General features: G+C 48.6%; 1 protein-coding gene across 2 annotated transcripts; it reads right to left on the reverse strand.

Annotated features, from left to right (window-relative positions):
• Positions 1-1,572: 1,572 nt before the first annotated feature.
• On the reverse strand, positions 1,573-15,389 carry NR1H2 (nuclear receptor subfamily 1 group H member 2). 2 transcript variants are annotated; one of them, XM_077313595.1, is made up of 10 exons: positions 14,932-15,389; positions 11,753-11,871; positions 11,251-11,329; positions 10,997-11,143; positions 9,459-9,728; positions 9,118-9,362; positions 7,131-7,310; positions 5,469-5,568; positions 3,322-3,530; positions 1,573-2,154 (listed from the first exon to the last, which is right to left on the reverse strand). In XM_077313595.1, exons 3-10 carry the CDS (start codon positions 11,288-11,290, stop codon positions 2,008-2,010), a joined length of 1,338 nt encoding a protein of 445 aa, XP_077169710.1. In that variant the 5' UTR covers positions 11,291-11,329; positions 11,753-11,871; positions 14,932-15,389; the 3' UTR covers positions 1,573-2,007. The 2 variants fall into 2 exon arrangements, with proteins under 2 accessions (XP_077169710.1, XP_077169709.1); XM_077313594.1 differs by having other exon boundaries at positions 10,997-11,146; positions 14,932-15,386.
• Positions 15,390-21,155: the final 5,766 nt, after the last annotated feature.

Here is a 21,155-nt window from a genome sequence, read left to right on the forward strand (position 1 = left end):
GTGCCAAAATGGTCACAGCCTCGATCCTGAAATAAATATACTGTACAGGCACTGCTAAGCACACATATTTTCACTCACAATATAAAATTTCCATGTCTAGGGTCGCCAACAAGCCTTTAAAAAAATCCCTCATCCTTTGGACATAATTTTCCCTGTCCATGAGCAGCCTTGCTATCTGTCTTTTATGACTTAATGAACTTCTGTTCCACCCCCCTGCCGTGCCACACCCATTTGCCTCTGATAACAATTTCAGTGTGTGTAAAAATACCCAAGAACCTCTCAATAGGCTGACAAAGCAGCATTATGCAAAATGAAGACTAGCTGCATATATTATTTTCAGCTTGGAAGTTTGATGCTTTCCAGCATAGACACTTCCTGGAGGGAATTTAAAGGGTATTTTTTAAAACTGTTTTCTTTGGCAACAAATATACATTAAATTACCTTAAGCCAATAAACTACGTTTAGATCCAATTAATGAGCTAGAGGGGAAACCCAACCAAATGACATGGCAAAGCTATCAACAAGACAAGTTAGAAAATTTGTGGGGTTTAAATGCCCCCTTGTGGCCACTGTGATAGTTTCTGTAAGGAGGAATTCCCCATATTCCAAAGCTGGGTTTTCCCACAAATTTTTAACTGGGGAGTTCCAAGCCAGGAATTGCAGGGGTTGTTGAGGGCAGGGTAAGATCCACTTAATATTACAACAATTCTCTAAGAGACCATTCTAATATTCTGACTGGGGAATCCAGAATCCAATTTTCCCTTCTGCCAGCCTTCCAATTTTCCCTTCTCTTCCTTCTTCCAGCTTATTTTGGAGGCCTGATACTCCTGGGAACTAGACGTACCCCAGCCAGATCTCTTATAGCTCCCAAACAGTGCTGAGGGCCTGCCTCTCTGGCTCCCAGTCCTCCTCAGCCCATCAACACACAAAACAAGGCCACTCCCTCCCTCCCAGTCAAAGGCTAGCAGGGAAGGGAACAGTGACAACTGCTTGCCAGTATGCAGGCCTGGCTGCAGCCCAAGGGGAAGAACCAAGGGGCTCGGACTCCTTAAGCACACTGGCCAGTGGTTCTGGGACCCACCAAGAATGTATCTATTTGTTATTCGCTTAAATCATTCAGCACTTCTATTTGCAACCGATGCTACTGGCCTATTGCTCAGATCAAGCTCAGTTTAATATTTAAGAGCCAAAATTAAAGCCCATGCAGACGGAACTGGCTAAAATCCTTGGCAGAAGGATTGCCTTTTGTGGCAGGGCAATTTGCTCTCCTCTTGGGTTTCCTAAAGACGAGCGTCAGAGGAGATAAATTCCCAAGCAGTAAAAGTATTGGAGGGGGTAACCTTAAATTATAAGGTATTATTATCAGAAGCAAAATAATCCTGAGTTCAACTACTATTTCTACCTCATGAACGCATGAAGCTTGTCATTCCACAAAGGCATTAAGTAACACCCCCGGATTCTTTCCATTCTCACATATCATGAGCTCAGGCCAAGACATTTGGTTTATCAGGACTGAGTTTATTTGTTCTGGGCTGCCCCCCACCAGGCATATGGCAACCCCCTCCCTCCCTCCCTCCCGAGCAATACTTCCCCCCTTCCCTAGTAGGGTGTGGGTGGGTGCTGTTAGACGAGAAAACCAAATGGGAGGGGGGTGTTCATTCCTCGAGCATCAGGAGGGATAAGTCTTTGTGGCAAAGTCCCTTTGCATCTTCCCCCTCGACTCACCCCAAAGCACAAGTGACTCGCATCTTTCCTCCCCCCCTAAAAAAACAAAAGAACCCAAATCAGGAGGAGGCGAGCGCTTGATGGGAGAAACTAGACGAGGAGGGGGAAGTGCTTGGTAGCCATTTGCTGTAGTTCCTCTGTCTGGACCGCAGTCCTCTGCTTACAAGTTTATATTGAGGTTCAGAGAATCCTTTGCAGGGTGCATGATTTCCTGGGGCTTGGAAAAGTGTACATCAGAGGGAGGGTTTGCAGCCTCTCCTTACCCCCTCCCCCCCAAGACATCTACTCGTGAACATCCCAGATCTCAGACAGGAGCGGTGGAAGTTTCTTGTCTTGAAGACGCAAAGCGAAGACCTGCTCAGAGTGTACGCTGCTCAAGGTCCGCAGGCTCACAAGCTTCATCAGCATGCGCGGGAACATCAGGTGGTCCTGTGGGACAGGTATGGAAAATTTAGAAGAGTTCTTTTTTTATATCCCACCTTTCACTACCCAAAGGAGTCTCAAAGCAGCTTATAATAACCTTCTCTTCCTCTCCTCACAACAGTCACACTGTGAGGGAGGTAAGGCTCTGACAGAACTGCTCAGCAAGAACAGCTCTAACAGAACAGTGACTAGCCCAAGGTCACTCAGCTGGCTGCATGGGGAGGAGTGGGGAATCAAACCCAGCTCTCCAGATTAGAGGCTGCTTGGTTGAAAGTCCCTGACTGTCAATATGCTTCCGCTATGGTCTGCTTAACGCTATTGGATGTAAACAGGCTGGATCTGCTGTTCTGTTAGGACAGATCCATGAGATCCAGCCCGTTCCTACAGTGTTTTTAAAAAATTAACTTAAAAAGAGGAGGGGAAAATATCTGCCACTAAGTTGTCCCCTCTAACATTTAAGAGCAAATAGACCTTGGACATGATACCCTGTTCGATGGCCTTCTGGGGCCATGGGAAAGCAGATGCTTGCCTAGAAAAAATCACTGATCTGATCTTCTTATCAGCCTTCCCACTGCACATCAGAAATAACACTGGCCTACAATACAAGGTTGTTGTAAAAATTACTGAGAGAATGCAAACTAGAATATGCTATATAAATATTAAGTATTATAATTAAGCTTCAAATCTAGTGGTGCCCAAGAAACATTTTAAAGGATTTAGAGGGAGACCTTGTACTCTGGCAGAGGTTTCCCCCATGTATGCCATTGTCACTTTTCTTTTCATTCAAAGGATTTCCCAATGTCGCTATTCTGATCCCGTATCTGGAGCCTTTCCACCTTCCAGTCGCTATGATGACCTCCTGGGAAGAGGCTTATTCACCCTATCCAGTCACAAGAGAGGAGACGGGTGGTTCCAATCTGCAGGGAGGGGGTGGTTTTTCACTTCCCCTGCCAAATCACTGAAAACACCTCCTCAGGCTTAAGGCTTCTTATTCTATCAGCAGAGAGTGAGAGTGGCTGAAGACCAACATGTTGTCGTAACAGCAAGCTTAGCCTTGAATTCTGAAACTTGAGCGATTTTGGTCCTCATCCCTTTTTTCATGATTCCGGTGTCTCAATGCTTTTATCCCACCGCACTCCTCCACCCCCCTTCCCCAGGGCCCAGCCCAGACACCTGCGGACGGTTGAGGCGGATGTAGGAACTGAGGGCCTCGATGTAGGGCTGCTGCAGGGCCTCCACCAAGCCGTGGTCCTGCACGTTGGGCCGGTCAGCAGAGAAGATGTTGATGGCGATGAGCAGGGCGTATTCAGCGTCATCCAGCTGCAGCTGCCGCATGGCCCGGGAGAATTCGAAGATGGGGTTGATGAACTCCACTTGCAGACCTTATGGGAGGGGTGAAAGTAGTAAGTCAGAACAAAAAAAGGGTATGTCTTGCCTGCTAGGATGAAAAGGGCAACTGCCAGGGAAATCCCTGCTAGAAACTAACAGGGACTAACACCAGAAACCAAAGGCAGGAAATCATAGAAACATAGAGTTGGAAGGGATCCCCCAGGGTCATCTAGTCCAACCCCCTGAATAACGCAGGAACTCACAACTACCTGCCTACCCATAGTGACCCAAGTGATCCCCCCCACCCCCCACCAAAATTCTCCAGAATCCAGCCTGGCCTGGAGGAAAATCACCTGCCATCTCACAGTGGCGATCAGCAATTCCCTGAGTATTAAAGGGAAGGGTCACAAGATATAAACACTGGTATATCCCTACTTGCCCACCCCCTCACAATCTGCCTACGTTCATAAAATCAGCATTTCGGTCAGATGAATATCTAGTCTCTGCTTTAAAACTCCCAAAGTGGGAGAACCCACCACCTCCCAAGGAAGCCTGGACCACTATGGAACTGCTCTGTCAGGAACTTCTTCTGGATGTTTAGCCGAAAATTCTTTAGAATTAATTTAAACCCACTGGTTCTGGTCTGACCCTCTGGGGGAACAGAAAACAACTCTGCTCCATCTTCTGTATGACAGCCCTTCAAGTATTTGAAGATGGTTATCCTGTCACCTCTTAGTTGCCTTCTCTGCAGGCTAAACAGACCAAGCTCCCTCAACCTTTCCTCATACGTATTGGGCTCCAAACCCCTCACCATCTTTGTCGCCCTCCTCTGGACACGCTCCAGTTTCTCTACACCCCTCTTCAACTGTGGTGCCCAAAACTGAACACAGAACTCCAAGTGAGGCCGAGCCAGAGCAGAGCAAAGCGTGATCATCATAAAGTAATCTTGCTATATACTTTTTTCAGAAGAAAACTAATTTCACTATGGAGGGCTGTGTTAACGGCCTACCAAAGCATGGAGGTTCAAAGTTCCCACTGAGTCAGAGGGCCTGAAACAGATACACCCCTTTTGCTCTCAGGAGTGTACATACAAGAAAAAGGTCATTGAAAAATATAGTAGAATGCATTCCAAATTCCTGGAGGATAGTACCACCCAGGCGAGTGTGCCACCCCAGCAGACGGCTGAAAGAAGAGCAGGAGCTTGCCAGATCTGGAAACACTGCAGCCTTGACCATGTCCTTTTACCAGATGCATGGAGAGACCATCGTCACAATGCTGGCAGGAGTCTTATTTGCAAGGGGAGCTTTCCTGGACAGCAGTTTCTTGTGGTGCGAATCCTAAGCAAGGGTTACTTAGGCAAATCCTAAGCAAGGATTATTTACTAAGAAGGGTTACACCAGGGTTAGTCAAACTGCAGCCCTCCAGATGTCCATGGACTACAATTCCCAGGAGCCCCTGCCAGCGAATGCCTTCTAAGCCCACCAAAGTCAATGGGTTGGATCCTAACCACTTTTCCACTGGTGAAAGAAGGGCAGCTTTTGACCCTTTGAAATGGCTATGGGTCAGACCCAACCAGGTTTTCTGCTTGTGTTAAAGGACTGTTCCCCAAAGAACAACTATGCTGGGGATTACTGGAACTGTGTGGACAAAAGCCACAGGGCACAGGGGATTTAGGCAAGCTTGAATGAAAAAGCTAGAAACAGCTGTGTGCCAGGGGTCACAGGACACCCCGTGGACTGAAGCCGAGAGGGAACAGAGCCACAGCGAGAAAGAGAATTAGTCCAAGCAAGTCCAAGCAGCAAATTCAAACTGTGTGCCTTAGAAGTCTGTAACTCTGTTTAGGACTGCACTGTGCAGAAGTAGCAATTTGGGGGAGGGAGGGGAGGTTCCTTCCTTGGTAAATTTCCACTGGCAAGCTGTCCCAAGGAGTAGCCTTTTTTGGGAACAGACTCCCAGCCACCCCCAGCACTTTGTACGTTGACCCGTCTCACCTGCACGATGAAAGTCATCCTTGCTGTAGGTGAAATCTTTTAGAAATGTAATACACTGGGTTTCGTGGTTATAGCGCCGTGCCGTCTCCAACAGCATGATCTGGGGAAACAAATAGGTGTGAAGTTGCCTGCTATTCTTTGCTTATGCCCAGCATCCAACAATGAACCAGACAGGCAACATCACAGTCCTAAAGAACTCTCCACTGTTTTCCCTTTGCACTGTGTTCCGTTCCCAGGCCTAGGCCAGGGGTAGTCAAACTGCAGCCCTCGAAATGTCCATGGACCACAATTCCCATGAGCCCCTGCCAGGGGCAGTCAAACTGCGCTCCTTGAGATTTCCATGGATTACAATTCCCAATAGCCTCTGCTAGGGGTAGTCAAACTGCGGCCCTCGAGATGTCCATGGACTACAATTCCCATGAGCCCCGGGGCTCACGGGAATTGTAGTCCAAGGACATCTCGAGGGCCGCAGTTTGATTACCCCTGGCCTAGGCCAAATCATGGGTTGGATCCAACCAGCTTTTCTACTGTTGAAAAGGGAGGAAAAACGGTTGACTGAAACAGGGACGGAGTGAAAAAGCTTGCAGGATCCACTCCTGAGTTTGAGCTACATCACTTGAGACTTTAGAAATGGGCCAAGATGGCCGAGTTCCACTCCATTTAAAAAGGATCCTTTACCATGATGTATCTGATATATCTTCTCCAATCTATTCCATAACGTTGATAAGTTAGGAAATTCATACCATCTATAACAACTGGCAGTCTTCAAGCAAAGGTTGGATACACACTTTTCTTGGATGCTTTAGGATGCTCTGGGCTAATACTGCGTTGAGCAGGGGGTTGGACTAGATGGCCTGTGTGGCCCCTTCCAACTCTATGATTCTATAACACAGTGGTCCCCAACCTTTTTTATTCTGGGGACCGGCAGGGCAACTGCCCCGCCCGCGCATCACACATGCGCGGCCGAAATAGCGCATGCGTGATTTCGGCCATGCATGGCGCATGTGCGTATGCGCGGCCCAGCTGCGCAGGCGCGGCCCTGATTCCCTCTCCCCCCCCCCTCTCACAGTAAGAAGCTTCCCAGGCCGCAAGCTTGCGGCCTGGGAAGTTTTTTACTGCGGGGGGGGCGGGGAGAGGGAACCACGGCCCAGCGCCATGGCCTTCGCGGCCCAGTACCGGGCCGTGGACCGCAGGTTGGGGACCACTGCTATAACAAATCAATCGAATCCTGCATATGAGGAACAGTAAAGGGGTTTTCAGCCTTCTCTGTAAACATGGTGGCTTTGTGTGTGTGTATTCTTCATGATGCATCAGCAGTTGTGGGTGGCACAGCCCACAGGTTTATGAAGAGGAAGGGTAGGCAACTGTAAGCCACTTTGGAACTCCTTTGGATAGTAAAAGTGGGATACCAAAAAATCAGCTCATCTTTTCTTGTGGGTCACTCACAGATGCAGGAACCCCCAATCTTCACTGCTTCCCTAACGGCCTCCTTTCAGAAGCAGAACATCCAATTCTATCAGGACACAAGATCCCACTTGTCAGTCACAACAACAGGATCCAGCCATATTACGGGGGTGCCCGGGAAGAGCGCAGACAGTCCTAGGCTTGGACGTAACCCTGCTAAGCCCTCGAACGGATCGCTGGGACCCCGCCTTCCTTTACCTCAATGGTAGAGGCCTTGAGAAGTGCGATCTGGTCCTCCCGGGAGAGCTGCAGGAAGCCGGGCACCTGCTTGGCAAAGTCCACGATCTCCTGCACAGAGATGATGGCCAGCTCCGTGAAGTGGGCAAAGCGCTGCTGCCGGGCCTCCCGGCTGTTGGGGTCGCTGCCCATCGGCCACGGCTGGGAGACGAAGCAGAGGAATTGCGAGGGAAGCAACAAAGAGAGAGGAGGGATGAGGCAACGCTGGGAAGGGACCGACAAGACCGGTGGTCACACACACACACAACACCCCCAGCCCCTCCACATTCTGCCCCCAATTCCTACCACCAAAGGAACGCTGGCTAGAAAAAACAATGCCCTACTCTTTATCCAGACCAGCAAGACATGCTCTATGCCTTTTTTGTGCGATTAATTCCTATTTTATCTATATGTTTCTTTTTTGGGGGGGGGGGAGGATGGTCAATTGACTGAATAAAAGTATGATGATGTGAAAGTGAAAGTAGCACTGTTTTCAGGATACCTTTTCACAAGCAATTAGCTTCCTAAGAAGCACCACAGTGTGGGCTAAGGGGACCTTTGTGGATTCAGGGTCAATCTGTATGGAAATTCTTTGATTGGACAAAGGTCATGGAAGGGAAAAGCTCCCAAATCTTGATAGCTCCCCTTAATCTGGAAGAATACAGGAGCCTGTGATCTGACCCACGCAAGAACTTAGCCGTTTTCCAAATTCCTTGTTCATCCCCCCCCCCTCAGTGAGAATTTCCTATTGACAAGTAACAGATTGCGTATCTCATGGGCAAAAGCAGTGAGGGGACCAAGAATCTGTGCCATGCATGCATGGGCACACACACGCTCTGACCCCCCCTCTTACAGAAGCCCAGGGGCTCTCTCCCTTTCCCATATTCTGACTCCCAAGACCCAGATTCCTGGGCAGAGATCCCCAGGGCTCCCCATTTTTCTTAGCATTAGCACATTGAATTTCACTGTCTCCACCCCCCCCCCTCCAGAGGCCCCCTCAGCATCTTGCTTGTTTTCTTACTAAGTCTAGATGAAGAAAAGGCTGACAGTGTAGTCAGTGTAGGCATTGCCTCTTTGTCTATTTTGTTCTTCTTAAACATTCCTTGAGGCTAATCAACAAGCAGTTTGACTGTGCCAGTCATCATACTCCAGTGAGAGATGGGGGGGTGGGAGTCTGCGTGAGGAGGGCGGGCATGCCTGCACAGTTGCACGAGTGAAGAGATTGGAGCGGAGGGAAAGGACGGTTTACCTATCTGTGATCGAGGAAGTCTGCAGAGAGGGGTGTTTTCCCACCTGTCCCCCAAAATCTGCTGCCTGAAACAACTGCCTCAGGTAACCTCGTCAGAGAGCCAACCATAAGGAGAGGTTTAGAAAGATGAGTGGTTACAGACGGGATTGCTAGCTTTGCTCAAGGAAGGGCAAGCGGGGGGGGGGGGGGGAGTGTTGAGAAAAGAAGCTGGTGCAACCCACTCCTCTGCCTCCAACCAACCATCTCTCCATTCGTTGTCTCCTCAGGAAGGCATCTTCTCCCTCAATGAAAGAATGACTGGTGTGACACAAACCAGCCTCCCTTCCCAGAATGGCTCAGGCAGGCAGAGATGGGATATATCCCATCAGGAAATCGGAAACACCCCGGAGATCAAATGCGCTTTACTGTCTCTTCAGACTCCTCAGCAGTGGGGAAAGGCCTAACTATTTACTTCATGGCCATCTCCAAATTATGCATAGCGGCTCAATGTCTAGGCCAAGGGTAGTCACACTGCGGCCCTCCAGATGTCCATGGACTACAATTCCCAGGAGCCCCTGCCAGCGAATGCTGGCAGGGGCTCATGGGAATTGTAGTCCATGGACATCTGGAGGGCCGCAGTTTGACTACCCCTGGTCTAGGCCAAGATAGTTCTGCAGGATGGGAAGAGGCATCAGCGGGGCACTTATACATCCTCCTGACTCCCAAATCGTCAAAGATTACCGTGACTTTGGGCTGGTCACTGAAGCTCCTCTTGTTGCATTGCTGTTGCGCGGCCACCAGCTGCTGAATCATGCCTTCCTGCTGGGGGGTGAGGGGGGCTGGCTCAGGCTGGAGCAGCGCAGGATCGCAGGGCAGTGGGGGCACCCGAAGGACCTCGCCTCTGCCCGCTTCCCCGCCTGATGCCCCTTCCCCCTCCTGCTGTTTACGGATCTTCTTTTTTCGGATCTGCTCTTCGGATAACACAACTGAGGAGAAATGATGCAGACACAGCCCTGAGTTCCAGCTGCGCATCTCTCGCTTGCCCTCTCCCTCCTCCCAGCCCCACATGTCCCCACACTCACATTCCTCCCGCATGCCTGCCTGCCGGCACTTTTTCAAGCGGCACTCCTGGCATTTTCGGCGCAGGTACATGTTCATGTGGCACTGCCCACTGCCCTTGCAGGCGTATTGCGCCCCCTTGATGACGCTGCGCCGGAAGAAGCCCTTGCAGCCCTCACAGCTGAGGACGTTGTAGTGGAACCCCGATGCCTTGTCCCCACACACGCTGCACACCTCGTCCCCCAGCATCTTTGGGGCAGGGCCCTTCTTGCGCTTGCGGGCTGGCTCCTCAGCTGGGCGGGAGGGGAGGCAAAACCAACAAGGAAACATCAGTTCCAATTTCTGCACGTTGTAACAGCTGCAAAGTCACTCATAAAACAGGCTTCTAACCTTAAAAACTCCATTTTCCCCAAAAGAGAACTGAAGTTGAAAGAAGGGGAAAAAGAAACTTATTCAAGATTACCCTCCTCATGCTATAATAATGATAGTGGGGATCCATCATCAGATTCCCCTCCTCTGCCCAGGAGAACAAATATGGGAAAAGCAGTCATGGAAGTCTGTGTGGGTGTTAAGATAGCCATTTACTGATGACCAAAGGAGCCCTTTTTTAAAAGAAGCCGTCTCTGCCTGGGCTAGCAGGCAAAGCTCAGTTCCTTGGCAGACAACCTGTTCTTCAAGCGCTTATAAACTCTTCAGCCATGACACACTCACGCACTTCAGCCAATGTTCGTGGGCAGAAGCAGAAGCCAGGCACTTTGAACACAAACCAACAGGGCTGGGAAGAGAGCCTCATAGCACTCTGGGTGAGTAAGATGATATGGACCATGGCACTTGCCGACACACCATTCTTCTGACAGAAAATTCTCCTCTCACAGAAAAGTCAGAGGAGGAAAATAAAACAAGGGGACAGGCACCTCAATGGTCTTTTATCCACACCAAAGCTAATAGCATCTTGGAGGGTTAGGCACCTATTTAACCAGATAAATGGCCCAAAAAGAACAGCTGGCTTTTTATGCCTTGCTTTTTACTACCTGAAGGAGTTTCAAAGTGGCTAACACTCACATTGCTTTAGGATGCTTAGGGCTGATCCTGCGTAGAGCAGGAGGTTGGACTAGATGGCCTGTATGGCCCCTTCCAACTCTATGATTCTATGATACCTTTCCTCTTACCACAACAGGCACCCTTTGAGGTAGGTGAGGCTGAGAGAGCTCTGAGAGAACTGTGACTTGCCCACAGTCACCCACCTGGCTGCACATGGAGGAATCAAACCCATTTCTCCAGATTAGAAGCCACCAGTCTTAACCCCTACATCAAGCTGGCTTTAAAGAGAAAAGGTTCCTCCAGGACCCTGATCTAAATGTTCCTCCTGAAGGCAGCCTTTACACATCAAGTGAGCCAGGCAGAGGTCCCCAGTTCAATGAGGTCTGGTCCTTATAGGAGGCAAAATAGAGCATCTTTTAGAATGTCTGCTCTGTGGCTCAGTTGAGACATAATGCAGAATCGGAGTTCATTTGAACTGCAGCTAGCTTGTGAAACCAGGATTCAGTTTGCATGCAATCACCTGGACCCAAAGCCGAGTCCCTTTCCCCCGCGCTGTGTGTGGAACTCTCTCCATCATCTGTGCAAACTGTCTCAATTTTCACGGCGTTCAGAGCCTCCGGCTTGGTCTCCGTCCACTCATCTTTGACTTGCAGAGAGGGTTCTCCATCTTCTGTTTACAAATGAGAAACAGGAGAGAAGGAAATATCTGATACTTGAAAAGCCCAACTCTGTTCAGTAGTTGGCCAGTGGGTCAGTTGTCAGTTAGGAGCTTACCTAATGGTAACCGAAGTTCATCAGTGCCTGTTTTGGCCATCTCAGGGTGTCAGCCACAGCAACATTGCATAACGTAGCCCTAGAGCCAGGTAGATAAAAGAGAGTTGAACCAAACCCACACTGTCCCCCGAGCTCTGTTTCTCCCCCATCTCCCCAGGAAAAGGGATAAAGGCACACTTTGTCTCCCAGCATCTTGTAACTGGGGGCAGGTGCTAATTCAAGGCCCTGAAGAGGACAACCTGGTCCTCCCTGTATGGCATTATGCCATACTGAAGTCCCACCCCACCCCAAACCCCATCCTCTGCAGGCCACATCCTCAAAGTCTCCAGGTTTTCCGCAACTCAGAGCTGGTAACCCTAGTCTCAGTTCTCATAACATTTCTTCTCCCATACACACACACACACATTCCACTCCCACCCACACTTACAGATCTTAGGGCTCTCCTTTCTAACGTACAGTGTGGTGAAAAGGGCTTGCAAGGAGTTGTTTCCCTAAACCTCACCTTTCTTCCCACGGTGGGGAAGAGACTCAGCTGAATGAGGTCCACATAAGAGGGTTCATGGGGCCACAGTCAGGGGTGTGGAGTGGGGCCAGGGCGAGTGGTTGTGGTCTGAGGAAGAACTGCAAACGGAAAGGGACACTGAAGTCACTTTCTTTCTTTCATTTACTTCATCCGCAGTCTACTTTTCTCGCTGAATCTCAAGGCAGATGATGCAATTAAAAACAACCCAATAGAAAGATGCAGAATGCAATAAAAGCCAGACCACAAAATTAGGGAATGCTCTAGAAAAAGGAGGGTTATTTATTTATTCTATTCATAAGCGGCCGCTCGTGGCCTGCCATCTTGCAGTGGCTAACAACAATAAAATTACAATAAAAACATACAAAATTACAATCTACAACCTTGCCTCAGAACCCATCCTCACCCCTCCGGTCTGCCAGCCCATCAATCAAATCCCAAATCAGATCCCAAGTCCCCAGGGGTGATGTTACAAGCGAGCAACCTCAAAGGAGGAGCAAGGTTTTCTGTCAGCAGTTATAAAACTGCAGAACAGTGGTTTAAAACCAGTACAATGCATAATGAACACTCCCTAAAGTTTCACAGACAAGAACTAGAGCCCTGTTCCCTATATAAATGTATGAAATACTGAAGATAATTTGCTTTTTAGAAGAGCTGGTTTCTTATACCTTGCTTTTCACTAGCTGAAGGATTCCCAGAATGGCTTGCAAACACCTTTTCTTTTCTCTCACTACAACAGCCATGCTGTGACGTAGGTAGGGCTGAGAGAGCTCTGTAAGAACTGCTCTAAGAGAACTGACTGGCTACCCAGCCGACTGCAAGTGGAGGAGGAATTAAACCCAGTACTCCAGATTAGAATCTGCCACTCTTAACCACTCTTTATTTATTTAGTACAGTTTTATCCTGTGCTTTTTCTTCTAAGGAGCTACACACTTCTCTTTCCCTTCCCCATTTAATCTTCACAACAACCTTATGAGGTAGGTTAGACTGAGAGTCAGCTTCCATGGCAGAGTGGGGATTGAAACATGGTTTTCCTAGATCCTGGTCTGACACTCCAACCCCTTCACCTAGCTCGCTTTTTACATCCTTAATTCAATACGCACTTACAGATCCAGGGACATCTATTAGGGGTAATCAAAACCAAAATAAGAGAAGCTACCAACAATTAGCTCTCAGTGTGTTGCACTATTGTTATCTAAAGGAAATAACTCATCTCTAAAAACAAAACCACAAAAAAAATATAATTTTTGCACGTATGAGTCATTTCAGTCAATAAAGGTATTGTGGGTTGGATAGAAGGGTTGGAGTGTCTCATGGATCAAATGAAAGAACACTTACTTTTTTCTTCTCATTAGGATAACTATTATTTATTTATATATTTATATACCACCCTCCCCTGAGGCTCAGTGCGGTATATGATCCTCAGCCCTGCCCCATGCTTTCTAAAGGAAATAACTCATGTTTTCACATCCATAAATAAACAGCAGAAAAAGTCACCAATGTACAATGAAGGAGTTTAAAAGGGGCCACTCCTACAATGTTCTAGCCACCTCAAGCAAGAAAGGGTATCTGATACATGCAAAGAGATAATTCCATCTGTGGCGTCAAAGATGCTTCTCTCAGGAATCCTGTTCAGGGCTGTGGTGCAGATTAGCACAAGTGGTAGACAACTAGATCGGGCTGGCTGAAATAGTGTTACTTAGCATTTATAGAGCACTTCACATATTGCAAAACACTGGGAATCAATTCTTACAAGCTGCAGCAGTTGGTACATTTAATCTCATCTTTCTTCCAAGGTACTCAGGATCGATCTTTTGTCCTTATTTTTTACCTTTACAACAACCCTGTGGGGTTGGCCAGCCTGAGTGAGTCTGTTCCAAGGTCCCTCAAGCAACCTTCATGGCACAGAGGGGATCTGAACCTGAGCTTCCCAGGACTTTGTCTGACACATTAGCTCAGGGGTAATCAAACTGCGGCCCTCCAGATGTCCATGGACTACATTTCCCATGATCCCCTGCCAGCATTCGCTGCATTAGCTACTATACCCAGCCAGCGCTATGTAAGGATCTTAATGTGCACCTGTTACTATTCTATAACAGCCACATGAGGCAGACCAGTATTCTCATTCCTGATTTGTAGATGAGGGGCTAAGAGGGTGGCATGCCAAAGGCCAACTGATGGGTTTGTGGCAAAAGTGGAATCAGGATCATTTTCTAATGCACGGAATGTTTCATTCTGGCATGTGTAGAATAGTCGAGAAATTCTACAATTGCCTTGAGGGTCTCCCATCCAGGCAAGAGACGTTCATGACCCCACTGTCCCTTGGGATCTCCCATCCAACACTAGCCAGCTGGGAAAGCTGGTGCCCAGACATAGTCTTAGGCATGTGGTCCATGTGCTGAGGGTGTGGGTTTTAACCTTGACTGCTGAAAGCCACTGTGATGTAGCGGTTAGAATGCCAGACTCAGATTGGGGGAACCAGGTTCAAATCCCCACACCGTCAGGGAACCTGTTGGGTGACCTTGAGCCAGTCCCACATTCACAGCCTAATCTACCTCCAAAAAACGCAGGAGCTGCTTTGAGTCCCCAGGGAGGAGAAAGGGGGGAGGGTCATAAAGAAATCCAATAAAGTAAAACTGTTGGTTCACTTATACTAATACTGCCATTGAAGCATTTCCCATCAGGAGGGGCTGCACAACGCAGCAGATCCTAGATCCCCGGATCCCACAGCTGAAGGGCTCGATCACAGCTGACTCACAAACGATTCCCCCCACAGCTGTGGTGAACGACAATGGGGAAAAGGTTCATGCATCCCCTTCTAAATCTCTTCCAGAAAGTTAGGATCTGAATCAGGGCAAACGGCGCCACATCTCATCCTTTCTCCTCCCTCCTCTAGAGCAAAGGGGAGCAGGATCCGACCAGCGGAGCCTCCTTGCCCTCGGCGATGACCTGCGGGACAGGTTCGAGCCCCCACACCCGCAGTCCCTTGACTCAGCGGCGCGCGGGGGAGTGCGACCGGGACAGATGCGGGCAAGGAAGGCGCTTCTCGCCGCGGATCGGCTGCATTCCGGTTGGGGGTCCAGCCGATCTGATCCCAGCCCCCCGCCCCAGCGGCTGCGTCCCCGGACTCTCGCTCCTCCCCCCCTTTCCGCCGCCTTTACCTCTCCGGCGGCACCGTCCACTTGGCAAAAAGTGAAAACACTTGTCTGGCAATAGAGGAGCCAGGGCGCTTCCGGGAACCCTGCCTTGGCGTCACTTCCCTTTGGCAGCCTGGGAAAGCCGCCCCTTCGGCAGCAGGCGCCTCCTCCCCCGGTTCGCCGGCTTTGCGCGCTAAGGCTCGTGTGCGCTTCAGCTGCGCGTCCAGCGCCTGGCTCTCCAGGCCGTGCTCAGACAGGCGCAGGTCGCTCGGCTCAGCTTTTCTCCCGGGCGCCTGGCATCTCCTGCCGCTCCACTCCGGCGCTCGCATCGTCTGCGTCTGGATTCGGTTCAGCGATGCAGGCCCCGGGGATTTGCATTCATTTGCGCCCCAAAGGAAGCAGTCGCCGTAGGACGGGACGGTCTTGTGCTTGGCCGCGCAGCGGGGGCGTCACTGGCCGCGCAAAGCAGGCCTTCCCTTCTGCGACTCGGGACACCTGTGCTGCTTCGAAGAAGGGCCCGTAGGTATGGGAGCCATTGACGCTGGAAACGAAAACAATGGCCAGATGGCTGCCCTGTTAATTCGAAGGGCGGGGCGTCTTTTAAACTGACGGAAAGATATTTGATCGATTCATCTTCTCAAGAATGTGAGAGTCAGTTTAAAGCTGCAGCCTCTAATCGGGAGAGCCGGGTTCGGTTCCCCACTCCTCCACATGCAGCCAGCTGTGCGACCTTGGGCCTGTCACAGTTCTCTCAGTTCTCTCTCTGGCAAAGCCGTTCTGTTAGAGCTCCTTCAGCCCCACCTACCTCACAGGGTGTCTGTTGTGGGGAGAGGAAGGGGAAGGTGTTTGTGAGCCGTTTTGGGACTCCTTTGGGTAGTGAAAAGTAGCGTATAAAAATAGCTCTTCTGTGCTTTCCTGGGACAGCATCCACATTCAGAGTAACCTTCCCTGGGAAAAACTGGCAACAGAGTGGTCGTGGACATGTTGGTCATGCGATTTGTTATTTCAGTTTCTCTCTGAAATTCAAGCTTCCTTTATATGAGATCTTCGTGAGATACATGCCATGTACATCCAATAGCACAGGGGTAGTCAAACTGCGCTCCTCCAGCGTTCGCTGGCAGGGGCTCATGGGAATTGTGGTCCATGGGCATCTGGAGGGCCGCAGTTTGACTACCCTGCAGGTATATTTGCAAGTAAAGCCATAAATAATAGACGGACAGGAGTGGGAAGATGTTGCAAAGCTTAGCCTGTTTTGAAAACCATAACCGAAGAGCAATCAGTCCATTCTGATGGTGAACCAACCATTCCTAAATGCAGAAGATGGCCAGAGTATAGTAAACAGGAATATGTAGTGTGAAACATGATGAATAGAACTAATTAACATTTGTAAAGGAACAAAGTTTGAGTCTAGTGGCACCTTTCTAGTCTAGTGGCCAACATAGTTTAATTCTGGATATAAGTGTTTGGGTGCACATGTTCTATGTGCACATGCTCTTCCCCTGAAGATGTAGAGGGTAAAGGAGATGTAAAGGAGAACATGCAGAGAAGCACCCATAATAGTCTCTGTTCATATCGGGCAGAAATGCTGTAGGAATCTATTTAGGAAATCCAGTTTTATATCTGTTTGCTCTAACTGTACTGCAATGTTATTTGTACCTGTGATTCTATATACCTGTAGCCACAAACACATAGGGCAAGGTGAATTTGAGACTTAGATGTAAGCTGATGGCACTTCTGCTATGGGCAGAGCATGGAGGAGGAGAAGAAGAGTTGGTTCTTATATGCCGCTTTTCCCTACCCAAAAGAGGCTCAAAGCGGCTTACATTCGCCTTCCCTTTCCTCTCCCCACAACAGACACCTGTGAGGTGGAGAGAGCGCTGATATCTCTGCTCGGTCAGAACAGCTTTATCAGTGCCATGGGGAGCCCAAGGTCACCCAGCTGGCTGCATGTGGGGGAGCGCAGAATCGAACCGACATGCCAGATTAGAAGTTTGCACTCCTAACCACTACACCAAACTGGCTCTCAAGAAGCTGAATGGAGGCTCTAAGTTATCAATGTGGCTGTCTGACAGTGTGATCCTACATAGAGTTACTCCACGCTAAGCCCACCCAAATTGGTGCATATTATTGCTCCATGGGATGCATCCTTAAAAAAAAGTCAACATTTTACTGCCATGAAAGAACCCTGAAGCTTAGAGTGGGTCCTGTGGGTGTGTTAGTACAGCACTCCATTTGCTATTTGGCATATTTTGGATGGGATACTGTATCTTGCCCAGCATAAAATAATGAAAGTGTTCTGGCTGAGTATTATAGCACTTTCTCTTTAATCACAAGTAGCTGGGAGAAGGAGGAAGTGCCATCTCAGGAGCTGACTGCTAGCTCCGCCCTCTGCTGGGTGGGCCTTTGTGCTATAAAAGGCTCTTGCTTTTGGCATGTGCCAAACTACAAAAGCTAAAGGTCACTTGGGTTGTGGGTCAAACCAAAAGGCACTGAAAGGAGCTGAAGGGCAAGAGCTGAAGGGCTCTTGGCCGTTTGCTCTTTGCTGCCAGATCAAGCCAAAGGATACAGTGAAGTTCAGGACTGTTTCAGAAGCATTTGCCACATTGAGCAGTATTTCCCTCACAAGAAAAGACTGAGGAGAAACAGGAGTTGAGTAGTTAAGCCCTCTCCTTCATCTGTTATTTCACTTCCTTTTCCTCCCAGTGGAAAAGTGGCATGATGCCTGAAGGAGCTGAGGTAGTGATATGTCCTGTCTGCGGCATGTTTGTCTTCTTACCTCAGGGTGATGGCTTTTGCACATGCAGCAAGTATAAGTTAGTGGCTCTGCTGGAGGAGAAGGTACAGGGATTAGAGGAATGCTTGACTACACTGCAGCGTATTGTTATGGACCATGCAGTGTAAAATTTACAAGACCACAACAAAGATAACTAAGCAGCAAGAGGATTTATTTAGAATACATGTTTGCAAGCATGGAAAGAAAGCTAATTGGAGCATTCTCTGAAGTCTGCATAGGTGCAGCTCATTTTTAAGACCTGGATACGTCATCATGAGGTATCCTGAAGCTCACTCCCTATCTGTCCCTCTAACCCAGGGGTAGTCAAACTGCGGCCCTCCAGATGTCCACGGACTACAATTCCCAGGAGCCCCTGCCAGCGAATGCTGGCAGGGGCTTCTGGGAATTGTAGTCCATGGACATCTGGAGGGCCGCAGTTTGACTACCCCTGCTCTAACCAATCAGGTTACGCGGAGGGCTCCCAGTCTAACCTATCACCAACGAATATATCTTATTTCATATACTTTTTTATATAGAGAGAGATACTACATTCAGGTGCTATAAATCTCCTGTTTTGTAGCAATTATAGCTGCTACATTCCACTTTTGACAAATTCAAGGTTACCTTCAGAGATAAAAAAGCAGCCATTAATGAACTTAAAATGCACTCTGTCTGACCTAAGAATGAACCATGGACAGACTGTAGCTAAAGTGTGTGTGTGACTCAGTTGTGTTCCGCAAATCTATATAATCCATATCAATATGAAGGAGGGTGAAGAGTTCCTGGGCAGAACTCATAAAGCACTCTTGAGAGAGCAAGTGCAGGAGGAGGGAAAGTTATCACAACAAACACAGGAGGGTATTAAATGGAAGGCTGTTACACATAGGAGTAGAAGAATAAATAGGTCTGCCCCTTTTATGTTTCTTAAAAGTGCAATACTGAAGGCTCAATAGCAAACAATTCCCTTGAGAAGAAAAGATGGAAGGAGCCTAAGGAAGCTAAGTGGTTCCACAAGCAGTTGTCAAAGGATTTGAGGAATAAAAAAGAGTCATTTAGGAAATGGACGGAAGGCCTTATTACCAAGGAAGAGCATAAACAAATAACCAATAATTATAGGGAGAGTGTTAGAAAAGCTAAAGCTCAATATGAGCTTAGGCTAGCAAGAAGTGCTAAATATAGCAAAAAAGGGTTCTTTAGTTATAAGAAAAAGAGTAGGGACTCCGTAGGGCCACTGTGAGGAAAAGAAAGTGAAATACTAGATGATGGAGAGGACTTAACTGCTCAACTCCTGTTTCTCCTCAGTCTTCTCTTGTGAGGGAAATAGTGCTCAGTGTGGCAAAAATGTAGCACAACATGGGATGGGAATGGTGGCCTAGCATCCCTGTGGGGGTAATCTATAAACACCTAGCTTCTTTAAATGAAACAAAGTCTTCTGGGGCAGATGAATTGCATCCAAGGATACTAAAAGATCTTGCAGATGTAATCTCTGACCCTCTGTCCATTATTTTAGACACTTCTTAGAGAACAGGTGATGGGTCAGGTGGTTGGAGGCAGGTGAATGTTGTCTCCATCTTCAAGAAAGGGAAAAAGGAGGATCCAGGTAACTACTGACCCATCAGCTTGACATCAGTAGCTAGCAAAATCTTGGAACAAATCAACAAATAGTCGGTCCTTGAGCAGCTGAAACAGAGAGCTGTGATTTCTAAAACTCAGCACAGGACAAGAACAAGTCTCACAAGAACAAGTCATGTCACACCAACCATATCTTTTTTTCGAGAAAGTGACTGCCTTGCTGGATCAGGGGAATGCTGTGGACATAGTTTATCTGGATTTCAGTAAAGCTTTTGATAAGGTTCCACATGATGTTCTTGTTCACAAGTTGGTAAAATGCAGTATGGATTCTAATCCAATAACTGGTTGACAGATCGTACCCAGAGGTTACTTGTTGATGGTTTAGCATCCTCTTGGAGAAGAATGACAAGTGGAGTGCCCTAGGGATCTGTCCTGGGGCCTGTGTCGTTCAACATATATATAAATGATTTGGATGAGGGATTAGAAGGGATACTTATTAAATTTGCAAATGATACTAAACTGGGAGGAGTAGCAAAGACAACTGAAGACAGAATCAGAATACAGGATGATCTTGATAGGCTCGAGAAGTGGGCTAAACAAAATAAAATGAAATTCAATAGGAACAAATGTAAAATTCTGCATTTAGATAAGAAAAACCGTACAAGGCAATATAGGATGGGGGAGACTTGTCTTGGCAGTAGCATGTGCGAAAAGGATCTGGGAGTCATTGAACACGAGTCAGCAGTGTGACTCAATGGCTAAAAAAGCAAATGTGATTTTGGGCTGTATCAAACGGAGTATTGTGTCCAGATCACAGGAGGTGATGGTACCGCTGTACTCTGCTCTGGTTCAGCCTCATTTGGAGTACTGTGTTCAGTTTGGGGCACCCCAGTTGAAGAGGGATGTAGACCAGTGGTCCCCAACCTTTTTGAGGCTGGGGACTGGCAGGGCAACTGCCCGCCCGCGCCTTGTGCATGCGCGGCCAAAATCGTGCATGTGCGGCACTTTCGCGTATGCGCGAAAGTGCAGAGCATGCGCGATTTCGGCCACGCATGGCGCATGTGCGGCCGGGCTGCGCATGCGCATTGTGCGGGCACGGCCCTGATTCCCTCTCCCCCCCTCCCGCAGTAAGAAGCTTCCCGGGCCGCTAGCTTGCGGCCTGGGAAGTTTTTTACTGCGGGGGGTGGGGAAAGGGAGCCGTGGCCCGGCGCCAAGGTCTTCGCCTGTGGGTTGGGGACCACTGATGTAGACAAAGTGGAGCATGTCCAGAGGAGGGCAACAAAGACGGTGAGGGGTCTGGAGACCAAGATGTATGAGGAAAGGTTGGGGGAGCTTCGTCTGTTTAGCCTGGAGAGATGACTGAGAGGGGATTAGGGTTGGGTGCTGTCGAAGCAGCAGTTCGCACCCGAAGCAGCACTGCCTGCTCTGGGCACGAACGGCCACTTCAGTGGCCAAAGTGTCCACCCCTAAGTCCATCTTCAAGTATTTAAAAGGCTGCCATATAGGGGATGGAGTTGTTCTCTCTTGCCCCAGAGGGACGGACCAGAATCAATGCGATGAAATTAATTCAAAAGAAATTCCGTGTAAACATCCGGATGAAGTTCCTGACAGTGTTTTCTCAGTGGAACAGGCTTCCTCGGGAGGTGGTGGGTTCTCCATCTTTGGAAATGTTTAAAGAGAGGCTGCATAACCATCTGATGGAGAGGAAGATTCTGTGAAGGTTCAAGCGGGTGGCAGGTGACAGTGGATGAGCAATAAGGTTGTGAGTGTCCTGCATTGTGCGGGGGGTTGGACTAGATGACCCAGGAGGTCCTTTTCTTGTCTATGATTCTAGCATTCTTATTAAAATGTATTCAAAGCAAGAAAAAGACAAAAATAGCACACTGTATAGCCATGTTTTATT

This window comes from Paroedura picta, chromosome 16 (assembly GCF_049243985.1).
Source record: "Paroedura picta isolate Pp20150507F chromosome 16, Ppicta_v3.0, whole genome shotgun sequence".
NCBI classification, from domain to species: domain Eukaryota; kingdom Metazoa; phylum Chordata; class Lepidosauria; order Squamata; family Gekkonidae; genus Paroedura; species Paroedura picta.

What these genes read in the sequence shown, in the direction of transcription:
- NR1H2 (XM_077313594.1), bottom strand. Translation starts at nt 11,290, where the DNA reads ATGGCCAAAACAGGCACTGATGAACTTCGGTTACCATTAG. An exon ending in GGACTCGGCTTTGGGTCCAG is followed by an intron (nt 9,729 to 10,996) that starts GTGATTGCATGC and finishes CCTCCCGCCCAG; the next exon opens with CTGAGGAGCCAGCCCGCAAG. An exon ending in TCCGCCTCAACCGTCCGCAG is followed by an intron (nt 2,155 to 3,321) that starts GTGTCTGGGCTG and finishes CCTGTCCCACAG; the next exon opens with GACCACCTGATGTTCCCGCG.